We start from the raw sequence: 22197 nt of genomic DNA on the forward strand, positions 1-22197 counted from the left end.
CTGTCCGCCTGTCCGTCTGAATCAGAGCTGAGGGGGTGATGAGGACGATGCCTGTAGAGAAGCTGTTGAAAGGAATGCCCACTCTGCAGAGCCAGATCGATGCCCTGCTGGAGTTTGATGTGAGTATTATGATGATGGTGAAAAGGATATTTGTATCCGTTAGGAAGTGCATTTTTGTTTTTGCCTTAGCACTAGACACCTGATACAATTCATAAAAGCTTGGTGATGAGTTCATCATTTGAATCAGTTGTGCAGTGCTACTGCAGGGCAAAAACAAAAATGTGCACCTCTTTGGTCCCCAGGACTAGGATACAAAATACACTGCCTTAGGAAATTCTCTCTGTCATATAGCATGCCATATAGCATGCCAGTATACCCACAGTACCAGTCAAAAGTTTGGACTCACCGACTCGTTCAAGGGTTTTTCTGTATTTTTTAAACTATTTTCTACATTGTAGAATAATAGTGAAGACATCAGAACTCTGAAATAACACATAGGGAGTCATGTAGAAACCCAAAAAGTATTAAACAACTCATAATATATTTTATATTTAAGATTCTTCAAAGGAGCTACCCTTTGCCTTGATGACAGCTTTGCACACTCTTGGCATTCTCTCAAGTCATGAGGTAGTCACCTGGAATGCATTTCAATTAACAGGTGTGCCTTGTTAAAAGTACATTTGTGGAATTTATTTTCTTCTTAATGCGTTTGAGCCAATCAGTTGTGTTGTGACAAGGTAGGGGGGTATACAGAAGATAGTCCTATTTGGTAAAACACCAAGTCCATGTTATGGCAAGAACCGCTCAAATAAGCAACGGCCCATCATTACTTTAAGACATGAAGGTCAGTCAATCTGGAAAATGACAAGAACTTTGAAAGTTTCTTCAAGTGCAGTCGCAAAAACCATCAAGCGCTATGATGTAACTTCCTCTGATGAGGACCGCCACAGGAAAGGATGGCCCAGAGTTACCTCTGCTGCAGAGGATAAGTTCAGTAGAGTTACCAGCCTCAGAAGAGTGTCTAGTTTGAGAAACAGAGAAACAGTTGAGGACTTGTGAGGCATCTGTTTCTCAAACTAGACACTCTAATGTACTTGTCCTCTTGCTCAGTTGTGCACTGGGACTTCCCACTCCTCTTTCTATTCTGGTTAGAGCCAGTTTGCTCTGTTCTGTGAAGGGAGTAGAACACAGCGTTGTACAAGATCTTCAGTTTGTTGGCAATTTCACGATTGGAAAAGCCTTCATTTCTCAGAACAAGAATTGACTCAAGAGTTTCAGAAGAAAGGTCTTTGTTTCTGGCCATTTTAAGCCTATAATTGAACCCGCAAATGCTGATTCTCCAGATACTCAGCTAGTCTAAAGAAGGCCAGTTTTATTGCTTTTTGCATTAGCACAACAGTTTTCAGCTGTGTTAACATAATTGCAAAAGGGTTTTCAAATGATCAATTCCCCTTTTAAAATGATCAACTGGATTAGCTATCACAAAGTGCAATTGGAACACAGGAGTGATGGTTGCTGATAATGGGACTCTGTACGCCTATGTAGATATTCCATAAAAAATGTGCCGTTTCCAGCTACAGTAGTCATTTACAACATTAACAATGTCTACACTGTACATTCGGATGAATTTGATGTTATTTTAATGGACAAAAAATGTGCTTTTCTTTCAAAAACAAGGACATTTCTAAGTGACCCCAATCTTTTGAACGGTAGTTTATGTTTTAGCAATTAAATTTACTTTTGATACTTAAGTATATTTAAAACCAAATACTTTGAAACTTTTACGCAAGTGTTTTTTACTGGGTGACTTTCACTTTTACTTGAGTCATTTTCTATTAAGGTATCTTCACTTTTACTCAAGTATGACCATTGGGTACTTTTTCCACCATTGCCAAGCAGTTTACCTACAAACATATTACCTCTCAACTCAAATCTCCCATCCTCAGTGTGATCTAATCTCACCTTGTTTAATCTATAGGTCCATCCCAATGAACTGACCAATGGGGTGATCAACGCGTGCTTCCTCCTGATGTTCAAAGACCTGATCAAGTTATATGCCTGCTACAACGACGGGATCATTAATCTATTAGGCAAGGCTTGGCCGTTTTCTTCTACTTCCCGGGACAATAATTATGTCTTTTTATATTTGAATAAATATTACAGGCTTAATTGGATTCAAGACATGGAAATAGATGTGGTCCTGTTCATTTTATGTAATAGTAACTCTATGTAACAATAAACATGTTCATTCCCCCTTTTTCCTCAAAGAGAAATTTTTCCAGATGAAGAGGGGACAGTGCAAAGACGGGCTGGAGATCTACAAGAGATTCTTGACCCGGATGACCAGAGTCTCTGAGGTCTTCAAAATCGCTGAGGTAAAAGACAAACCCGACAATACACTTTACTGTTGAAAAGTTCAATCCGCAGCCTGTATGACAAACATGGTAAATGGAGGCTCAGCTGAAATGTAAACATCTTCTTTTACAGACCATCGGAATCGACAAAAATGATATCCCCGAGCTCACCCAGGTAAGTCCTGTTGGACCTTTTAAGCCTAATTTCCTACACTTTCTCCTTATCTACTAACATTGTATTCACATTGTATTTACATTGTACCAGCATTGCATCTCAGTGTTATGGTTTTCTTTAACCTGGGGAAGCATGCGTTTTGGGCAAAGCCTACAACTCAGAAATCTCTTCTCTAGCAGCATTGACCAATCACAATATTGTTCATTTTTTTGGGGATGAGTAGCCCTGCTAATCACAGTCATGAACAGAGTTGACAGGTCATTGTCTACCTGACCAATGGCGAGCTATTCATAGAGTGAGGGTGTATCCCATTGATCCATTCTGTCATCCATGCAGCCAATGAGCTGTGCTTCCCCTGTGATTGACAGCCACTCTGCCCCCTCTCTTCTAACTTGCGAGGTGTTGCTTGATCTTCCAGGCTGAGAGTGTGAGTCGTGTGTAGTACATACAGCTCGCCTTTGGGTCATGGCTAGAAGAGGTACAGATTTTGTCAAATTGACGAGTGGGTGAATGTATAATGTGAATGTGTAGCAACCCAAAGATGGCACATTCGAATCTCGTCACGGACAACTTTCGAATTTTAGCTAATTAGCAACTTTTCAACTACGTTAAAGCTACGTTGCAACTACATAGCATGTTAGCTAACCCTTCCCCTTTAACATAACTCTTAACCCCTAACCTCTAGCATAACTAACATTAGTAACCTAGCTAAAGTTAAAGTTAGCATTACGAATTGGAGTTCGGAACATATTCGTTTTGCAAATTTGTGACATTGTACAAATTGCAATTTGTTACATATTGTACACATTACATTTGTAACATATCATACAAATTGTAATTCGTAACATATCATACGAAATGGATGGTGGACATCCACAAATTAATACATACCATATGAAACCGTGACATATCATACTTAAAGTGAGTGTCCCGGATTTACATTTACTATGTTACGTCTTCCCTGGAGTCCAGGTTGATGCGATTGAAGGCACAGATTGGAGAAGTCGCAGTCCTTGCTTAGCTATTCCGCTGATAGCTAAGATCTGAGGTAACATTGGTTTTATCTCAACAATTGTATCTTAGTGGGCTAGAATGTTACTATAAAGTTTCCATAATGTCAAAATCACCTGAGATGGTATTTAAAATCCCATGGGCAGTATACGTCCCTCAATTAAGTATGTAGTAGCTCACTGAGTGCTGAGAGTCGGGAAGCAATTTCAGGGGGTTTGTGTTTTAATCAATAAACGCAACTAAATACAAAACAAGAAACACAAACAACGCACAGCCATGACACTGGAACAGAAACGACAACGAACCCAAGGGAGTGACATATATACGGAAGGTAATCAGGGAAGTGATGGAGTCTAGGTGAGTCTGATGACACGCGTAACAATGGTGACAGGTGTGCGCCATAACAAGCAGCCTGGTGACCTAGAGGCCGGAGAGGGACCACACGTGACGGTGTGTCCCAACTGCTCCCTAACCCTTCTCTTTGGCCCTATAAAGCTTCAATTTCTGCAGATCTGAAGCTCAACCCCGACACTGCTTTTACCTTTTCCTATGCACTGGAGACTCTTCTGATCTCCAAACATCAAAGGGGTTTAGGCCAAGGCCAAAGGGAAGGGGTATACTCACACTCATTCACGTTATGAAGGCTCTATAGACATGGCTGGGTTATTTCCATCGCAAATGCGGTCAGTGTGGATGACTTTACACTGAGAGCATGATGCACTGATGACCGTGTGGGCTGCTTTAATATCACAGCCTTGGGCCGATCTACTCGCCAACCGGGAGGGTGGTGAGATGTGAAATGGGGGGTTGACGGCTTACTGTTATGTCAGCTGGTTAAAGCATGGTAATGATACGTTGATTCATGACTGGGGGGTTGGGGGAGTTGTGGAGCATGGATTAGGGTTGAAAGCCCTGTGTGTTTGGATTTTAATGGAGTCCATTGGCTAACTAGCAGATTGACTGGTTAACATTATGTCACAGTTTGGACATTCTGGGTGTTCCTTATTGTGTAGAGAGATTCCTGTCATATTACTATTACTATTACTAGTTGTTTATAAACTGTCAAATGAAATGACTGGCTCGTAGAACAATCTATGTGTCTTCATGTACTGTATGTTTGTATGCATGTGGTGGAGAGGCAAAAAGAAAGCCTACATACACTATGTCTAGACTTGGCTTCTTCTTAGGCAGTATCCTTTAAGGCTCTTTCTTAGGCAGTATCATTTAAGGCTCTTTCTTAGGCAGTATCCTTTAAGGCTCTTTCTTATGCAGTATCCTTTAAGGCTCTTTCTTAGGCAGTATCCTTTAAGGCTCTTTCTTGGGCAGTATCCTTTAAGGCTCTTTCTTAAGCTGTATCCTTTAAGGCTCTTTCTTATGCAGTATCCTTTAAGGCTCTTTCTTAGGCAGTATCCTTTAAGGCTCTTTCTTGGGCAGTATCCTTTAAGGCTCTTTCTTAAGCTGTATCCTTTAAGGCTCTTTCTTAGGCAGTATCCTTTTAGGGATGCTGTCCTGGCCTAGAGGTTATTAGACTCCAAGTGCCAGTGTGTAGGCAATTGAGACAAGTGAAGCTCCACAATAAATTCTACTGAATTTTCCGTCCCATGAGTCACCATTTGGGCAGTTAAACGACCTGGTGATTTAGCAGTAGCCATTAGAAATCGAATACGAAAGCCATAGAGTTAGTTAAGCGAAATGAAAACAAATCATGTCGTCTCACCAGATGTTATATATTTCTCTTATTACTGGATTTACCTGAAAGCCGTATGCATGTGTATTGTATTATTCTCTGTTGTAAGGAAACAGCAACCTCTTGTCTATGACTGATATGACCGATATGTCAATTCCAGGTGGATCTTGACGATCCCACAGTGCTGTAGGGAATACAAAAGCATTGGAACGGCGCGAAGCAGGGGCATGACATGTTTGCACCCCTCTCCTATGTTTAAGGCTGTGCTTTGTCTGTAATAGCATCTAAATTACATCTAAATAGATTGTATTAGCGTCTAATCATCGGATCTCTTAACCCCTCTTTGGAGTGTATCGTTTGGCAGAGTCAAAATGCTGAGTAACGATTTGCATTACAGCCATCTTCATAATGCATTCATGACATACAGTGGGGCAAAAAAGTATTTAGTCAGCCACCAATTGTGCAAGTTCTCCCACTTAAAAAGATGAGAGAGGCCTGTAATTTTCATCATAGGTACACTTAAACTATGACAGACAAAATGAGCAAAAAAAATCCAGAAAATCCCGTGTGTCTGTACATGACCCAATTGGCCTCAGGAAGTGGTGGAAGTGTCGCTACTCCCTGTGGAAACTTTGTGACAGTCAAATCACACACCTGGGTTGTTTTCAATAGGCACGAAATGGAAGAAAACTGTCCAAAACGAGGTTAAATTTAGGAGGTGTTATCTGAATGTGCCCAGTAACAAACACTGTTTTTTTTCGTTGTCCGTTGCAAAATGTTTTTCTACAGTTGTGAGCTAATAAAAATGACCCAGCTGTAGAAGAATGGTCAGAGTAGACACACTACTACTGGTATTTAGTTCTGAAATGGGTTGTCCTCTTTCATATTGAAAAGGCCTAGACGTTTATTGGGTTATCAGAGGAAGGAGACCAAGGTCATCTCTCTCCACTGGCTTCCAGTTGAAGCTCGCATCCGCTACAAGACCATGGTGCTTGCCTACGGAGCTGTGAGGGGAACGGCACCTCAGTACCTCCAGGCTCTGATCAGGCCCTACACCCAAACAAGGGCACTGCGTTCATCCACCTCTGGCCTGCTCGCCTCCCTACCACTGAGGAAGTACAGTTCCCGCGCAGCCCAGTCAAAACTGTTCGCTGCTCTGGCCCCCCAATGGTGGAACAAACTCCCTCACGACGCCAGGACAGCGGAGTCAATCACCACCTTCCGGAGACACCTGAAACCCCACCTCTTTCAGGAATACCTAGGATAGGATAACGTAATCCTTCTCACCCCCCTTGAAAGATTTAGATATACTATTGTAAAGTGGCTGTTCCACTGGATGTCTTAAGGTGAACGCACCAATTTGTAAGTCGCTCTGGATAAGAGCGTCTGCTAAATGACTTAAATGTAAATGTAAGGTAAATGGGGCAGGAAAATAACAGTGATTTGAGAGGGAAGTGTGTGAGACTTATTTAGCTGGCCCATTTAGCTTTGACAGCACACGTTTGGCTTGCTAGATGCTAACTGCTTAGCCTATCAGGTGTACTGCCATCTGTGGCTGCGTAGCATGTTTTTCTATGATGTGTTTACTGTCTGTCTGTTAGCCTGAGCATGCAGTATAACTGCATTGTTGGAAGCATTGTTCTTTAACATAAGCATGAGTAGTTTACTACATTTAAATTATGGATGGACTGAACTGCTGTGCGAAAGACATTTTGAAGTGCCACACAATTAGCATTGTTTTCCTATTGTCCCCTCGACTTTGTGTGTTCCCTGTTAGGCCTGATGTGATAATTCTTTGTGTGTTCCCTGTTAGGCCTGATGTGATAATTCTTTGTGTGTTCCCTGTTAGGCCTGATGTGATAATTCTTTGTGTGTTCCCTGTTAGCCCTGATGTGATAATTCTTTGTGTGTTACCTGTTAGCCCTGATGTGATAATTCTTTGTGTGTTACCTGTTAGCCCCAATGTGCCCATTCTCTATATTCCCTGTTAGCCCCAATGTGCCCATTCTCTATATTCCCTGTTAGCCCCAATGTGCCCATTCTCTATATTCCCTGTTAGCCCCAATGTGACCATTGTCTATATTCCCTGTTAGCCCCAATGTGACCATTGTCTATATTCCCTGTTAGCCCCAATGTGCCCATTCTCTATATTCCCTGTTAGCCCCAATGTGCCCATTCTCTATATTCCCTGTTAGCCCCAATGTGCCCATTCTCTGTGTTCCCTGTTAGTCCCAATGTGACCATTCTCTATATTCCCTGTTAGACCCAATGTGACCATTCTCTATAGTCCCTGTTAGCCCCAATGTGACCATTCTCTATATTCCCTGTTAGCCCCAATGTGACCATTCTCTGTGTTCCCTGTTAGTCCCAATGTGACCATTCTCTATATTCCCTGTTAGTCCCAATGTGCCCATTCTCTATATTCCCTGTTAGTCCCAATGTGCCCATTCTCTATATTGCCTGTTAGCCCCAATGTGAGCATTCTTGGTGTCAGACCTCCTCTGTCTCTTCTTCTCATCCCTCTATGTGTTTCCCTCCAGACCCTTTAATCAAATCAAGTGTAATCACCTGTCAAGAGCTCCCCTGTTACTCTGTGTTCCCTGATATCAATTTTCCCTTGAGTCTTCATGTTTTAGCGTTGAACATTTCCCTAACGGGAATTGATGGGAAATGATGTAAAATATATCACTAGCCACTTTAAACAATGCTACCTAATATAATGTTTACATACCCTACATTATTCATCTCATATGTATACGTATATACTGTACTCTATATCATCTACTGCATCTTTATGTAATACATGTATCACTAGCCACTTTAACTATGCCACTTTGTTTACATACTCATCTCATATGTACAGTGCCTTGCGAAAGTATTCGGCCCCCTTGAACTTTGCGACCTTTTGCCACATTTCAGGCTTCAAACATAAAGATATAAAAGTGTATTTTTTTTGTGAAGAATCAACAACAAGTGGGACACAATCATGAAGTGGAACGACATTTATTGGATATTTCAAACTTTTTTAACAAATGAAAAACTGAAAAATTGGGCGTGCAAAATTATTCAGCCCCCTTAAGTTAATACTTTGTAGCGCCACCTTTTGCTGCGATTACAGCTGTAAGTCGCTTGGGGTATGTCTCTATCAGTTTTGCACATCGAGAGACTGAAATGTTTTCCCATTCCTCCTTGCAAAACAGAGCTCAGTGAGGTTGGATGGAGAGTATTTGTGAACAGCAGTTTTCAGTTCTTTCCACAGATTCTCGATTGGATTCAGGTCTGGACTTTGACTTGGCCATTCTAACACCTGGATATGTTTATTTTTGAACCATTCCATTGTAGATTTTGCTTTATGTTTTGGATCATTGTCTTGTTGGAAGACAAATCTCCGTCCCAGTCTCAGGTCTTTTGCAGACTCCATCAGGTTTTCTTCCAGAATGGTCCTGTATTTGGCTCCATCCATCTTCCCATCAATTTTAACCATCTTCCCTGTCCCTGCTGAAGAAAAGCAGGCCAAAACCATGATGCTGCCATCACCATGTTTGACAGTGGGGATGGTGTGTTCAGGGTGATGAGCTGTGTTGCTTTTACGCCAAACATAACGTTTTGCATTGTTGCCAAAAAGTTCAATTTTGGTTTCATCTGACCAGAGCACCTTCTTCCACATGTTTGGTGTGTCTCCCAGGTGGCTTGTGGCAAACTTTAAACAACACTTTTTATGGATATCTTTAAGAAATGGCTTTCTTCTTGCCACTCTTCCATAAAGGCCAGATTTGTGCAATATACGACTGATTGTTGTCCTATGGACAGAGTCTCCCACCTCAGCTGTAGATCTCTGCAGTTCATCCAGGGTGATCATGGGCCTCTTGGCTGCATCTCTGATCAGTCTTCTCCTTGTATGAGCTGAAAGTTTAGAGGGACGGCCAGGTCTTGGTAGATTTGCAGTGGTCTGATACTCCTTCCATTTCAATATTATCGCTTGTACAGTGCTCCTTGGGATGTTTAAAGCTTGGGAAATCTTTTTGTATCCAAATCCGGCTTTAAACTTCTTCACAACAGTATCTCGGACCTGCCTGGTGTGTTCCTTGTTCTTCATGATGCTCTCTGCGCTTTTAACGGACCTCTGAGACTATCACAGTGCAGGTGCATTTATACGGAGACTTGATTACACACAGGTGGATTGTATTTATCATCATTAGTCATTTAGGTCAACATTGGATCATTCAGAGATCCTCACTGAACTTCTGGAGAGAGTTTGCTGCACTGAAAGTAAAGGGGCTGAATAATTTAGCACGCCCAATTTTTCAGTTTTTGATTTGTTAAAAAAGTTTTTTGATTTGATTTGTTAAAAAAATATCCAATAAATGTCGTTCCACTTCATGATTGTGTCCCACTTGTTGTTGATTCTTCACAAAAAAATACAGTTTTATATCTTTATGTTTGAAGCCTGAAATGTGGCAAAAGGTCGCAAAGTTCAAGGGGGCCGAATACTTTCGCAAGGCACTGTATATACTGTACTCGATACCATCTACTGTATCTTGCCTATGCCGCTCTGTACCATCACTCATTCATATATCTTTATGTACATATTCTTTATCCCCTTACACTTGTGTGTATAAGACAGTCGTTTTGGAATTGTTAGTTAGATTACTTGTTGGTTATTGCTGCATTGTCGGAACTAGAAGCACAAGCATTTCGCTACACTCGCATTAACATCTGCTAACCATGTGTATGTGACAAATAACATTTGATTTGATTTGATTTAACCCAGGGTCCTGGAAAGTTACTGGCTTTTGTTCCCAGCCCAGTACCATCACACTAATAGTACAAATAATCTACTAATTATAGTATTTTCCCATCTAAGCCTGTGTCGTGGAGGATCGTTACAAAATATAACACTTACAAGAACTTGTGAATTCAATATAGGCTTTTAATACAATCAGAAGCCTAGATGGTCCGCGGAACCCACCCGTTTCCAGAGCACTGGCTCTGATTTATACACATACAACATATGAGTCCATCCCACATGCAAATGAAGTTACTTCCCTCAGTCCATCTGCCACCATTATATCCCAATCTGTGCTTCCTGCTTGTTCACGCCCAATAACGCCCATATCTGCTTTCAGTCAAGTTATAATTGTGAAAGGACCTCTTCATGTCCCAAAAATAATACATGCCCATCTTATCCTATGGGCCCACTTATGTTTAGCGTGTCCTTATTAGGACTAGTAGACTATGTGTCTCTTCTCTTCATGTCCTAAAAATATATGTCCTATGTCTATAGTCCATCAGTTGGTCATTTGGCTGACCCCCTCCTTTGTATGTCCCTCTGACCTTGGTATGTCCAGCTGTCCTATGCTCTCATGGCCTTACTTTGGTTTCCTGTCCTATACAATAGATAATGCATTTTACCAGAATGGCAAATGCACTCTAAGTGTATCTTTCTCTTGTGGTACAGTATTAAGGTTCTCCCTATATTTACATCTTGCTCCCACACCTGCTGGGCTGGAATAAAAACCTGCACCGCCAGTAGCTCTCTAGGTTCAAAGTTGGAGACCCCTGCTCATAACCTATGTGTCTGATCCATGTACTGTACGATATACTATAGCACTGTGGCCCCTGTAGTAATATGTTGCTCATCTCTTCTTGTTCTCCAGGCCCCTGAAAGTCTCCTGCAGTCCCTGGAGACTCACCTGAACACTCTGGAGGGGAAGAAGCCGTAAGTACCAACCACACTCTCCACCAACCACACTTGAATCCTTACCCCATGGTCGTCTTTGTAACCAGGGTGCTACTTGGGAGTGGGACTACTTTACTTACTATTTACTTCATGTTTGAGAATTCAGCAATCTCACTATGGTTCATATGCATGCATGAATGCACATCCTTAAAGTCTGTGGAGTAAATAAATAAAGAACACACCCTAAAGGTGAAACAGAAAGTCGTACTGGGGGTGGCAGGTAGTCTAACTGTTAAGAACGGTTAAGAGCATTGGGCCAGTAACCGAAAGGTCTCTGGTTCGAATCCCTGAGCCGACTAGGTGAGAAATCTGTCAATGTGCCCTTGAGCAAGGCACTTAACCAGAATTGCTCCTGTAAGTCGCTCTAGATGAGTGCATCTGTTAAATGACTGAAATGGAAACATTCTGACTCTTTTTGCTGTGGATTTATTTCACCAACACTTCGGCTAAAAAGCCTCCATCAAGGTGTGAAAATAGTATGTGACCATCCGGTGGACCTAAATTAGACCTGTGCTTGACCCTGATGTCCCATAGGCTTTAATTAGGCCCAGCCTCTCTCAATGAACATCATGAAGACTTCCAGTGTATGCCCTCTAGATTGTGTGATTTTTAGGGGCAGTGTTCAGACCGAATCTGTCATCACCAGACTGTCAGTCGTGTGTTCTCGACAGGACCTTAGTAGGGCAATGATCCAGGGTAGTATTTGTGGGGGGCATCATCAGATCGGATGAAATTTCATACGATGACCTTGCTGCTAGAAGTATGGAAAGAAACTTAGCAGATTAAGTTTTTGCAAATACCAGTGATTGTCAATGTGTGTTACAGAGAGGATGTTCACAGAGACGATGTGTGAGTATTGTGTTGGATCTACTACAGAATGACTTGACGGGGAGGGCCGGGTCATTACTTGCTGTTGTCTTGTATTGAAATGAATGAAACTGTAAAAAAAAAAAGTCCCCAGTTGTTTCGTGACGTTCACATGCGGATTCTATGGAATTGACATTTCAACCTCCAGTTTAAAGTCATGTCTTGCAGCGTTGTGAAGTTCAAATGGGATTCTATAGAGTTTATGTGAACTTGGCATATTTGTGGTTGTTCGGTGTCTCTCCTGAGTTTTGACTCTCTCTCAATATTTAATATGAACTTTGACAGCTGACTCACTTTGCGTCATTTTTTTAATAATGTGACGTGAATCTGGTGGCCTAGCTCTTCAATGTTCATGTTAACTTCATTGTCATGTTATTGGGATCAACCCACCTCCTCAAAGCTTTTGATGCATGTCATTGCTAAACATGGGTTTTGTTATGTGTGGAAAGTAAGAATGAAAAGCTTTGTTCAAGGAAGTGGTTTAATATTGTTTTATTCTGTGTTGCAAATCTAAACTACGGATGCAGTACACTCCTAGAAAAAAGGCTTCCATAAGAGTTTTTCGGCTGTCCCCGTAGGATAACCCTTTTTTGGTTCCAGGGAGAACTCTTTTGGGTTCCGTATAGAACTGTCTGTGATAAGGGTTCTACATGGAACCCAAAAGGGTCCTACCTGGAAGCAAAAATGGTTCTTCAAAGGGTTCTCCTGTGGGGACAGCCATATAACCCTTATTGGTTCTAAATAGCACTTTTTTTTCCTAAGAGTGTATCTTTTCACAATGGAGTTGCCTGGAAATGCCTGCTCTCTGCCACCAAAACAACAGGGCTTCTTTAGCTGTCAATCTGACACAGCTCAGTAACAGCCCTTGTGCTTCACCGTGCATATCATCTGGTGATGCTGTGGTGGTTTTAACTCGTTCTTATTGTTTCATTGTTGCAGGTCACCGACCAAGGTGAGTCGGCTACCCCTTATTTTACACCTCAGCCAAACTTTTTGACAACTGCCGACAATTTGAGGATCATTTATTTGTTTATGAGTGTATTCATTTATGAGTAAAACATGTCTGCTTCTGTAACTGTGGCGCGTCGCCATTGCAACTGGCTAACGAGGCTAACCCTCTGTCTGACAGGAGTGTGAAGAAAATGGCTCCCCGGCCGCAGCCGCCACGCCTACAAAGGCTCCAGCGGCCCCTGCAGCTGCTGCTGCTCCAGTTGCTCCTGCCCGCCCTGGACCACCTGCCAGACCCACAGCGGCACCCACCTTCAAGAGCTCCAACAAGTAGGCGCCCATCTGCTATGGGCTCTTAGGTTGGCCACTTCAAGTGCCACTTCAGGGGCCACACTAGCTTTAACCAGCTATGTTGTACAATCTACAGTCTCCAATCTCCAATTAACATTTAACATATCAACAATGTATCTCATTTAACCCTTTTGTCGTTCTCTATTCCTGTCTCTCCTTCTCCTCTCCCCTTTCTTCATTTTGTCTCTTGTCTCTTTCTCTCTCTCTCTCTGTTACTCTCTCTCTACCTCCCCCCTCTCTTTCTCTCACTCTATCTGCAGTGCTTTGCTAGACTTGGACCCATTGTCAGCCTCCCCATCAGCAGGTGGAGCAGCAGCCTCTATCTCGTCATGGGGAGGTAAGGCCTTTAATACATTTCATATCTGGGTTGCAATTCTTTATGCCACACAATATATAGATTTTTTTTACATGAGCGTTTCTCATTACAGGCCGAGGACTTCCCTCCCTGTTTCAGTTAGTTTTCTTCCGTTTGGTGCCTAATGAATTCCACCCTGCTCTCTTTCATGCTTTCTACCTACATCCTCCTCTCCACCCTTACTCAAGGGAAGGGCTGATATTGGCATATATTCAAACCTGGCCCCTCTGCAGATTGAAATTGCTTTAAGGGCCTCTTACTCATAGAAAACTGTATTTTTCCTTGGAGTGTTTTGTTGTTTTCAGATGGCAGTTTGAAAATCAGAAGTACAGTAGTTACGTGGTATGGTAGTGAGTTATTGACCCTGATAGGCATTTCCATGTTTATATTCTCTGTATTTAATCCCTCACTCACGTCTTCTCTTTCTCTCTCTCTCTCTTTCTCTCTTTCTCTCTCTCTCTATCGCTCTTCCTCTTTCTCTCTCTCTCTGTCTCGCTCTCTCTCTCTCTCTCTCTCTTTCATTGTCTTGTACAGACCTGCTTGGTGGCGGTGAGTATCGAGGAACATTCTGTTCTTTACAGCTCCCATCCACAGCAGAGCATGCCAACTGCTAGGATTTACACCTGAAGTTATGATCAACACCTATCTGGAGGCTTAGGCCACGTTCCAGGCTGACTGCAGTAAACACCTGGATAGGGGTTTAACATATCAGCTAACCACATCATCAGCTAGCCACATCATATGATACAGCAATCTGCTACCGACTGCGCAGTCAAGTTGATGCAATGATGTACTGCAATGTAGTCGGTCTGGAAGATGACCATTGTACCTGTGGTTCACTGGGCTTTCAGTGCATGACTCCAGCTGTAGACCTAGGATCTGAGAGGATCAGCCTTCTTCTTAGTCTTGCTCTGTGATCTCTAACAATGTCTCTCAAGGTGTAACATACTCCTCTCCACTTCTCTATTACCACTGTTTTCTTTGACATATCCTACATGTATCTTCTTTTTCTCAACCCAATCCCTCTACTTATCTCTCCCTGTTATATTCCCCCCTATTCCTCTATCCTGTTGTGATTGGGGATGGGCTTGGGTGGGGATGGATGGATGGGTGGGGTGTAGGCTTAGATACCCCCGCTGATCCAACTAGCACCTCTGAGCCAGCCGCTGTTCCCGCCGATGCTGCGGCCGCTCCGGCTGCCACGGCCACAGTGGCCCATACGGATGGCCCCGCCGCGCCCTCTGTGGACCCCGTGGTGGTGCTGCCCGTGCCCGCCACCACCGCCTCTGACATGGATCTGTTTGGAGGTCAGTGGGGGTCAGCCTCATGGGAGGGATCATCATGGCAGACTTGACTTCCATCTCGCTAAACATTGATTAGCTTGACAGATTAATCATTATTTGGGCACTACATCAGTCAGTCAATTATTTATCCAAGACAGCAAGCAGGTGAGGAAGTTTTTGCTCTGCACTGTATGGAGAACAGTAGAAACTGTAGGCCGTACTCGGCATATCTCCTCTTTTCACTCTCATTTCTAATAGTAGATATACAGAATTAAATCCCCTATAAAAATTGTATGGCAAAATGTGGCCCACTTTTCCTTGGAAAAAAGCCTCTGTCAAAGAGAGGGTTTGCATTGCCCATCGCTGAGCTTGGCATTTCCTGTCACACAGTACAAGCTTATGATAACATAATGCTATCTTCACTTTCCCAGCGTGTACAAACATTGTGCACACTGAATGCAGCTTTATGCAGCCTGGAAAGTACAGGCCCCATCCATATGATACTAATAAGATCAGCAATTTCAGCAACATCTCGTATTCTCTGTTTTCTCCTAATGCTGATCTCTCATCTTTCTGTGTTTACATTTACATTACTCTCCTGCTCTTTATTCACCTCATCTCTCTTTCTCCTGCCTCCCCCTTGTTTCTGGGTGTTGCGTTGTGGTTTGTGTCCACGGTCCCCTCCTCTCATGTCCGGTACTCCAGATGCGTTTGCACCCTCCCCGGGTGACGCCCCGCCCAGCAGGGCGCCTGCTGCTGATGCATGTGCCGGATCTGGTGGGTGATAACACTGCTCAGTGTGTGTGTGTGCGTGTGTGTGCGCACGTGCATGTGTGTAAGGGAGCATATGCTTGTACGCGCGTGTGCACTCTTCCAACACACGTGTGTGTTGTCTGTGCAAGAGTGTATGCGTGAGATCCTGAAGCTTGGGTAGCTCAATGCTGCTTCTGCTACCATATGGGACAGTAGTAAATCATCTGACACATTGCATTGGGGCCTACCGTCCCGACCCTAACCCCACTATCGGGGGCCCAAGCCTCGGCCTCCCTCCACCACCTAGCCCTGCTTCAGAACAGCCCCCCTTCTTCTCTCACCTCGTAATATTCACCTAGTGATGAATACTTGAGTAAAACACAGTTGTAGAATTCTTGCCCAAATCCTAGAATTGTTTATATTTCATGTAGTTGATACCACTTCATACTAACTGACCAGCTTTTATTTGCCCTGTTTTTGTTTCTCTCTTTGGCCTGAATGTGTAAGTATTAATCGACTTCTGTAGAAGCCCAAAAGTACACTGTGTGTAATTCACATGGCTCCATTACTGTGTGTGTGTAGGGCTTTGGTCTTATGGCTTAGAATAGTAGGACAGTTTTACGTTGAATTATGCATATATGCGCCTTTATCATGTATTTGGATTCTATGTAGACAGAGCTTATTAGTGTGGAAGCAGATTCATGCCAAAATGTCATTATTTGTATTTGTTTTGGCATGATTCTGCTTCCGTGTGTGTGTGTGTGTGTGTGTGTGTGTGTGTGTGTGTGTGTGTGTGTGTGTGTGTGTGTGTGTGTAACCATTGGACATCACCCTCTGTGGCCTGTCTATGTAACTACAGTATTTACCAAACCAGCTGCAGCCCATTCCCTGAGTGTGAGTGTGAGTATTCTAACCTGTGGCTGTAGTACAAGGTTATTGGTTTCTTTTCTTTACTTCCCCCGAAACCTCATTATGGAAGCTGCTCTAGACATACAATAATATGTATTTTACAGCGTTTGTTGTTTTAACAAACTCTCAACTCCCCCTACTCTCTTCCCCTCCTCCCCTCTTTGGTCATATCCCTTAAACCCCCTAACCCCCAACCTCCGCCCTCCCCCTTCTTCCCTCCTCCTGAAGACCCCTTCGCTCCATCGGAGGGGAGTGTGAACATGGCTCCAGAGATGGACCTCTTTGCTATGAAGTTCGATAACACGCTGGCTGCCCCAGAAGCAGCCAGCCCCACCTCTAGTGCAGTGCCTATCATCGTCGCCCCCATCGAGCCCCCTGCTGCCACTCCCGTTCCCTCCACTACCACCACCACTGAGTCTGCAGCTGCCCCCGCCCCTGCCGTCCCCACTCTCGACCTCTTTGGTGGTAAAGTGCACATTCTACTTCGCACACTGCATTGCTCTGCGCTATGTCAATGATGATGATGGTGATGATGATGGTGGTGATGATAATGGCGATGATACAGCAACTTCCCTACATTTTAGATTTGTTTTTGTAATTATGTTTTCTTCTGTTGTTATTCGTTTGATTTAAGTCACAGGCATTGAGTGAGTCACACATTTTGACCGCCTCAGCAAATGAGAAATTAAAAGGGTATGATGATGGGCACAGTATGTGGATCTATCAAATTAGGATTCTTCTCTGCATCCTTCCTGTGTAGACATGGAGTAAATACACAGATCTCAAAACTGGATGCCTTCTAATGGTATACTACCTATTGAAACTAACAGTAACACTTCCCTTCAAACCGGCAAAGAATGCATTATGATGCCGTTATCGTGTATTGTATGATGCCATGAGCATACATGACTATGAGCCCCTTTATAATGCCTTGTAATCATTTTATAATGATTGCGAATAAATAACAGCCAGAATGAGTCAGTTGAAATATGAGACAAAACATATTATAGGGCTTATTATTAGACATTATAAAGTCTCAGACATGCTTATAACAGGTTTTGAAGCATTACACCTGCAGGCTGTTACAAAATGAACCTTTTCAGTTGTCAGTAAATCTATGTGAGGCCATTATTTGTATTGACTCTCAGAGGCATTGATTAAATGCGTTGGCTCAACGTGTTGTGATTTCAACCTCAATCATGAACCATTATAGTCAGTCAAAGCTAAAGGGAAGTGAGCAGAGTTGTGTTTAGTAGGGAGAAAATGATTTGAGTTATTACCTCAACGTGTTCAATAAGAACGCACATTTTCATTTTCTGTTGCAAAAGTGTTTGATAGCCTTACTGAACATGACCTAGTTGTTATAGTCACTCTAGCTGCAGTGTGCCTGCATGACAACCTTTGCTTTCTTCACCTCCAACCTCTGACCAAGGTTGTAGATATCAACACCCTTCATTTGAGCATATCTTCATTTTATCTTTCACCTGATTTTAGTTCATCTTTTCCTTTGTTTTCAATAATCAGTTTGCAATTAAAAGATGAATCGGTAGCACTTTGCAAACTTTCAAGAATAAGCTATTATAAAGCAACGCAATGCTTATTCATGAAAGTTATTATAAAGTGTTACATCTTTAGATGTCCTTTTAAAAACATTTTTTTATTTATTTGTGCTTTTTGTTGTTGCTTTTCTCCGTTTCCCCTCTGAACTCATGCTGTATAGATTGTAAACTGAATGTAACTGTGTGTCCTTGTTTATAGATTCTATGTTTGAGAAAAGCCCTACCGCAGAAAAAGCTGATGCTGCTGTTACTCCTAGCGTAGATCTATTTGGGGCAGGTACAGGACGTGGATTGCTTTCTTTTTTTGGAACTTCTTCTTCATCTCTTCTGTCCTTCCTCCTCAAACATCTGTTTCACCACACGTCTTGGTTTGTCCCCATAGTGGTATGCGATTTGTGCATGCACCCAATCCAGGGTTGGGCCAATTTGAATTGAAGTCAGTCAATTCAGGAAGTGATTTGAATTGAACATTCAAAATTGGGGAATTGTTTGAAACAAATTGCTTCTTCATTTCAGTTTAATTTATTTGAAATTATTCATTCGGAATTTCATTTTACTTCCTGTATTGGCTGACTTCGAATTGATCCCAACCCTGGACCCACTGGCTAAATAACAGTAACTCCTACCACAGCTCTCACTCTCTCTGTTATGCTAATGCTCCTCTGTGCTCTTCTACTTCACTCTTCCTACTTCCTTGACCTTCTTCCTCGGGTGTTTCCCTGGAAGATCTCCCTACTATCTCTCGCGGGCCCTCTCCTTTGCCTCCCGAGGCCAATGCTGATGAAGACCTCTTGTCTGGTGTGACTGGTGAGTTACACTATCTGCCCACTCTAAGCTGACCTCACTCCATGATCACCTATGGGTATACTTCCTGTATCTCCAACTCTGCCTGCATGACTACAGCATGCAGTAGTACAAGCTTGGTAGTGCACTTCCCTGTCAGCCTGTCAATCAATCTATCTCTTCAGGAAGTGACCGGAACGTTTTTTTGTGATCAGAAGAAAAAGTTTGGGATCACTTAGAAATGTCCTTGTTTTTTAAATAAACTTTTTTTTTTGTCCATTAAAATAACATCAAATTGATCAGAAAGACAGTGTAGACATTGTTAACGGCTGATTTTTTATGGAATATCTAAACCATTCTCAACGTCAACAGTGAAGAGGTGACTCCGGGATGCTGGCCTTCTAGTTCCCCTGGCCAGTGTCTGTGTTCTTCTGCCCATCTTAATCTTTTATTTTTATTGGCCAATCTGAGATATGGCTTTTTCTTTGCAACACTGCGTCCCGGAGTCGCCTCTTCACTGTTTTTTATTTCTTTTAAATTTCACCTTTATTTAACCAGGTAGGCTAGTTGAGAACAAGTTCTCATTTACAACTGCATCCTGGCCAAGATAAAGCAAAGCAGTGCGACAAAAACAACAACAGAGTTATGCATGGAATAAACAAACAGGCAGTCAATAACACAGTAGAAAAGTCTATATACAGTGTGTGCAAATGAGGTAGGATAAGGGAGGTAAGGCAATAAATAGGCCATAGTGGCAAAATAATTACAATATAGCAATTAAACACTGGAGTGATAGATGTGCAGAAGATGAGTGTGCAAGTAGAGATACTGGGGTGCAAAGGAGCAAAATAAATAAAATATATAACAGTATGGGGGATGAGGTTGTTGGATGGGCTATTTACAGATGGGCTATGTACAGGTGCAGTGATTTGTGAGCTGCTCTGACAGCTGGTCCTTAAAGTTAGTGAGGGAGATATGAGTCTCCAGCTTCAGTGATTTTTGCAGTTCATTCCAGTCATTGGCAGCAGAGAACTGGAAGGAAAGGCGGCCAAAGAGGAATTGGCTTTGGGGGTAATCAGTGAGATATACCTGCTGGAGCGCGTGCTACGGGTGGGTGCTGCTATGGTGACCAGTAAGCTGAGATAAGGCGGGGCTTTACCTAGCAAAGACTTATAGATGACCTGGAGCCAGTGGGTTTGGCAACGAATATGAAGCGAGTGCCAGCAAATGAGAGCATACAGGTCGCAGTGGTGGGTAGTATATGGGGCTTTGGTGACAAAACGGATGGCACTGTGATAGACCGCATCCAATTTGCTGAGTAGAGTGTTGGAGGCTATAAAATTACATCGCCGAAGTAAATTACATCGCCGAAGTCAAGGATCGGTAGGATAGTCAGTTTTACGAGGGTATGTTTTGCAGCATGAGTGAAGGATGCTTTGTTGCGAAATAGGAAGCCGATTCTAGCTTTAATTTGGGATTGGAGATGCTTAATGTGAGTCTGGAAGGAGAGTTTACAGTCTAACCAGACACCTAGTTATTTGTAGTTGTCCACATATTCTAGGTCAGAACCGTCCAGAGTAGTGATGCTGGACGGGCGGGCAGGTGTAGGTAGCAATCAGTTGAAGAGCATGCATTTAGTTTTACTTGCATTTAAGAGCAGTTGGAGGCCACGGAAGGAGAGTTGTATGGCGTTGAAGCTCGTCTGGAGGTCTGGAGGTTAGTTAACACAGTGCGACCTGTATGTTCTGTGAAGGGAGTAGTACACAGCGTTGTACGAGATCTTCAGTTTCTTGGCAATTTCTCGCATGGAATAGCCTTAATTTCTCAGAACAAGAATAGACTGATGAGTTTCAGAAGAAAGTTATTTGTTTCTGGCCATTTTGATCCGTAATCGAACCCACAAATGCTGATGCTCCAGATACTCAACTAGTCTAAAGAAGGCCAGTTTTATTGCTTCTTTTATCAGAACAACAGTTTTCAGGTGTGGTAACACAATTGCAAAAGGGTTTTCTAATGATCAATTAGCCTTTTAAAATTATAAACTTGGATTAGCTATCACAACGTGCAATTGGAACACAGGAGTGATGGTTGCTGATAATGGGCCACTGTACTCCTATGTAGATATTCCATAAAAAATCAGCCGTTTCCAGCTACAATAGTCATTTACAACATTAACAATGTCTACAGTGTATTTCTGATGAATTTGATGTTATTTTAATAGACAAAAAATGTGCTCTTCTTTCAAAAACAAGGACATTTCTAAGTGACCCCAATCTTTTGAAAGGTAGTGTATATATAGTACCAGTCAAAAGTTTGGAAACACCTACTCATTCAAGGTTTTTTCTTTCTTTTTACTATTTTCTACATTGTAGAATAATAGTGAAGACATCAGAACTATGAAATAACACATATGGAATAATGAAGTAACCAAGAAAGTGTTAAACAAATCTAAATATATTTTATATTTGAGATTCTTCAAAAGTACACCCTTTTCCTTGATGATAGCTTTGCACACTCTTGGCAAAGCATGCCATTCCATGAGCGCAGCATTTATTTTTCAACTTGAATCAATGAGCCCAATCAGTCCTCCATGACAACAAAATCTCAAATCAAAAGACCAAGTCCGTATTATGGCAAGAACAGCTCAAATAAGCAAAGAGAAATGACAGTCTGTCATGATTCCATATGTGTTATTTCGTAGTTTTGATGTCTTCACTATTATTCTAGAAAACCCTGAGTCGGTGTGTCCAAACCTTTGACTAGTACTGTATATAACACAGTTTTTTTCAAAGTGTGGTAAAATGCTCTCCTCTCTCATTCTGTAGATGCATTCTCTGCTATGGCTCCAGCACCAGCAGTGGCTCCAACTCCAGCTCAAGCCCCGGATCCAGCCCCAGCTCCTGCCCCTGCAACTGTCTCTCCTCCCGAACCTGAGCCCTCTGCACCTGCACCTGTCATTGACCTGCTAGGTGCGTACTGTACCACGAAATCCACCACTTACTGTACACCTTCATGGATTTGACTCATGCTGAGTAACATATGACCTTTTCCATACTCTGTTCATCTTTTCGTCTTGTGTACTTTGTTTGCAGTGATTTTTTAAATGACATTTCTCCATTAGCCAGCAGCATACTACCCTACATACCACTGCTGGCTTGCTTCTGAAGCTAAGCAGGGTTGGTCCTGGTTAGTCCCTGGATGGGAGACCAGATGCTGCTGGAAGTGGTGTTGGAGGGCCGGTAGGAGGCACTCTTTCCTCTGGTCTAATTAATATCCCGATGCCCCAGGGCAGTGATTGGGGACATCTCCCTGTGTTGGGTGCTGTCTTTTGGATGGGACGTTAAACGGGTGTCTGAGGTCATTAAAATATCCCATGGCCCTTATTGTAAGAGTAGGTGTGTTAATCCTGGTGTCCTGGCTAA

At 42.6% G+C, this 22197-nt stretch overlaps 1 protein-coding gene across 1 annotated transcript in view; it reads left to right on the plus strand.

The window, feature by feature from the left end:
- The window catches only part of LOC115106470 (clathrin coat assembly protein AP180-like), a 61204-nt gene that overhangs the window by 29917 nt on the left and 9090 nt on the right, over positions 1-22197 (plus strand). Inside the window, exons 6-21 of the mRNA XM_029629240.2 lie at positions 26-119; positions 1979-2090; positions 2269-2375; positions 2488-2529; positions 10885-10946; positions 11793-11816; positions 12774-12786; positions 12964-13112; positions 13394-13470; positions 14023-14037; positions 14610-14795; positions 15477-15548; positions 16662-16898; positions 18192-18269; positions 18719-18799; positions 21601-21744. Of these exons, the coding sequence (XP_029485100.2) occupies positions 26-119; positions 1979-2090; positions 2269-2375; positions 2488-2529; positions 10885-10946; positions 11793-11816; positions 12774-12786; positions 12964-13112; positions 13394-13470; positions 14023-14037; positions 14610-14795; positions 15477-15548; positions 16662-16898; positions 18192-18269; positions 18719-18799; positions 21601-21744 (1493 nt within the window). The remainder of the gene's footprint in view (positions 1-25; positions 120-1978; positions 2091-2268; positions 2376-2487; positions 2530-10884; positions 10947-11792; positions 11817-12773; positions 12787-12963; positions 13113-13393; positions 13471-14022; positions 14038-14609; positions 14796-15476; positions 15549-16661; positions 16899-18191; positions 18270-18718; positions 18800-21600; positions 21745-22197) is intronic.

Source organism: Oncorhynchus nerka, linkage group LG3 (assembly GCF_034236695.1).
Source record: "Oncorhynchus nerka isolate Pitt River linkage group LG3, Oner_Uvic_2.0, whole genome shotgun sequence".
Classification (NCBI taxonomy): Eukaryota; Metazoa; Chordata; class Actinopteri; order Salmoniformes; family Salmonidae; genus Oncorhynchus; species Oncorhynchus nerka.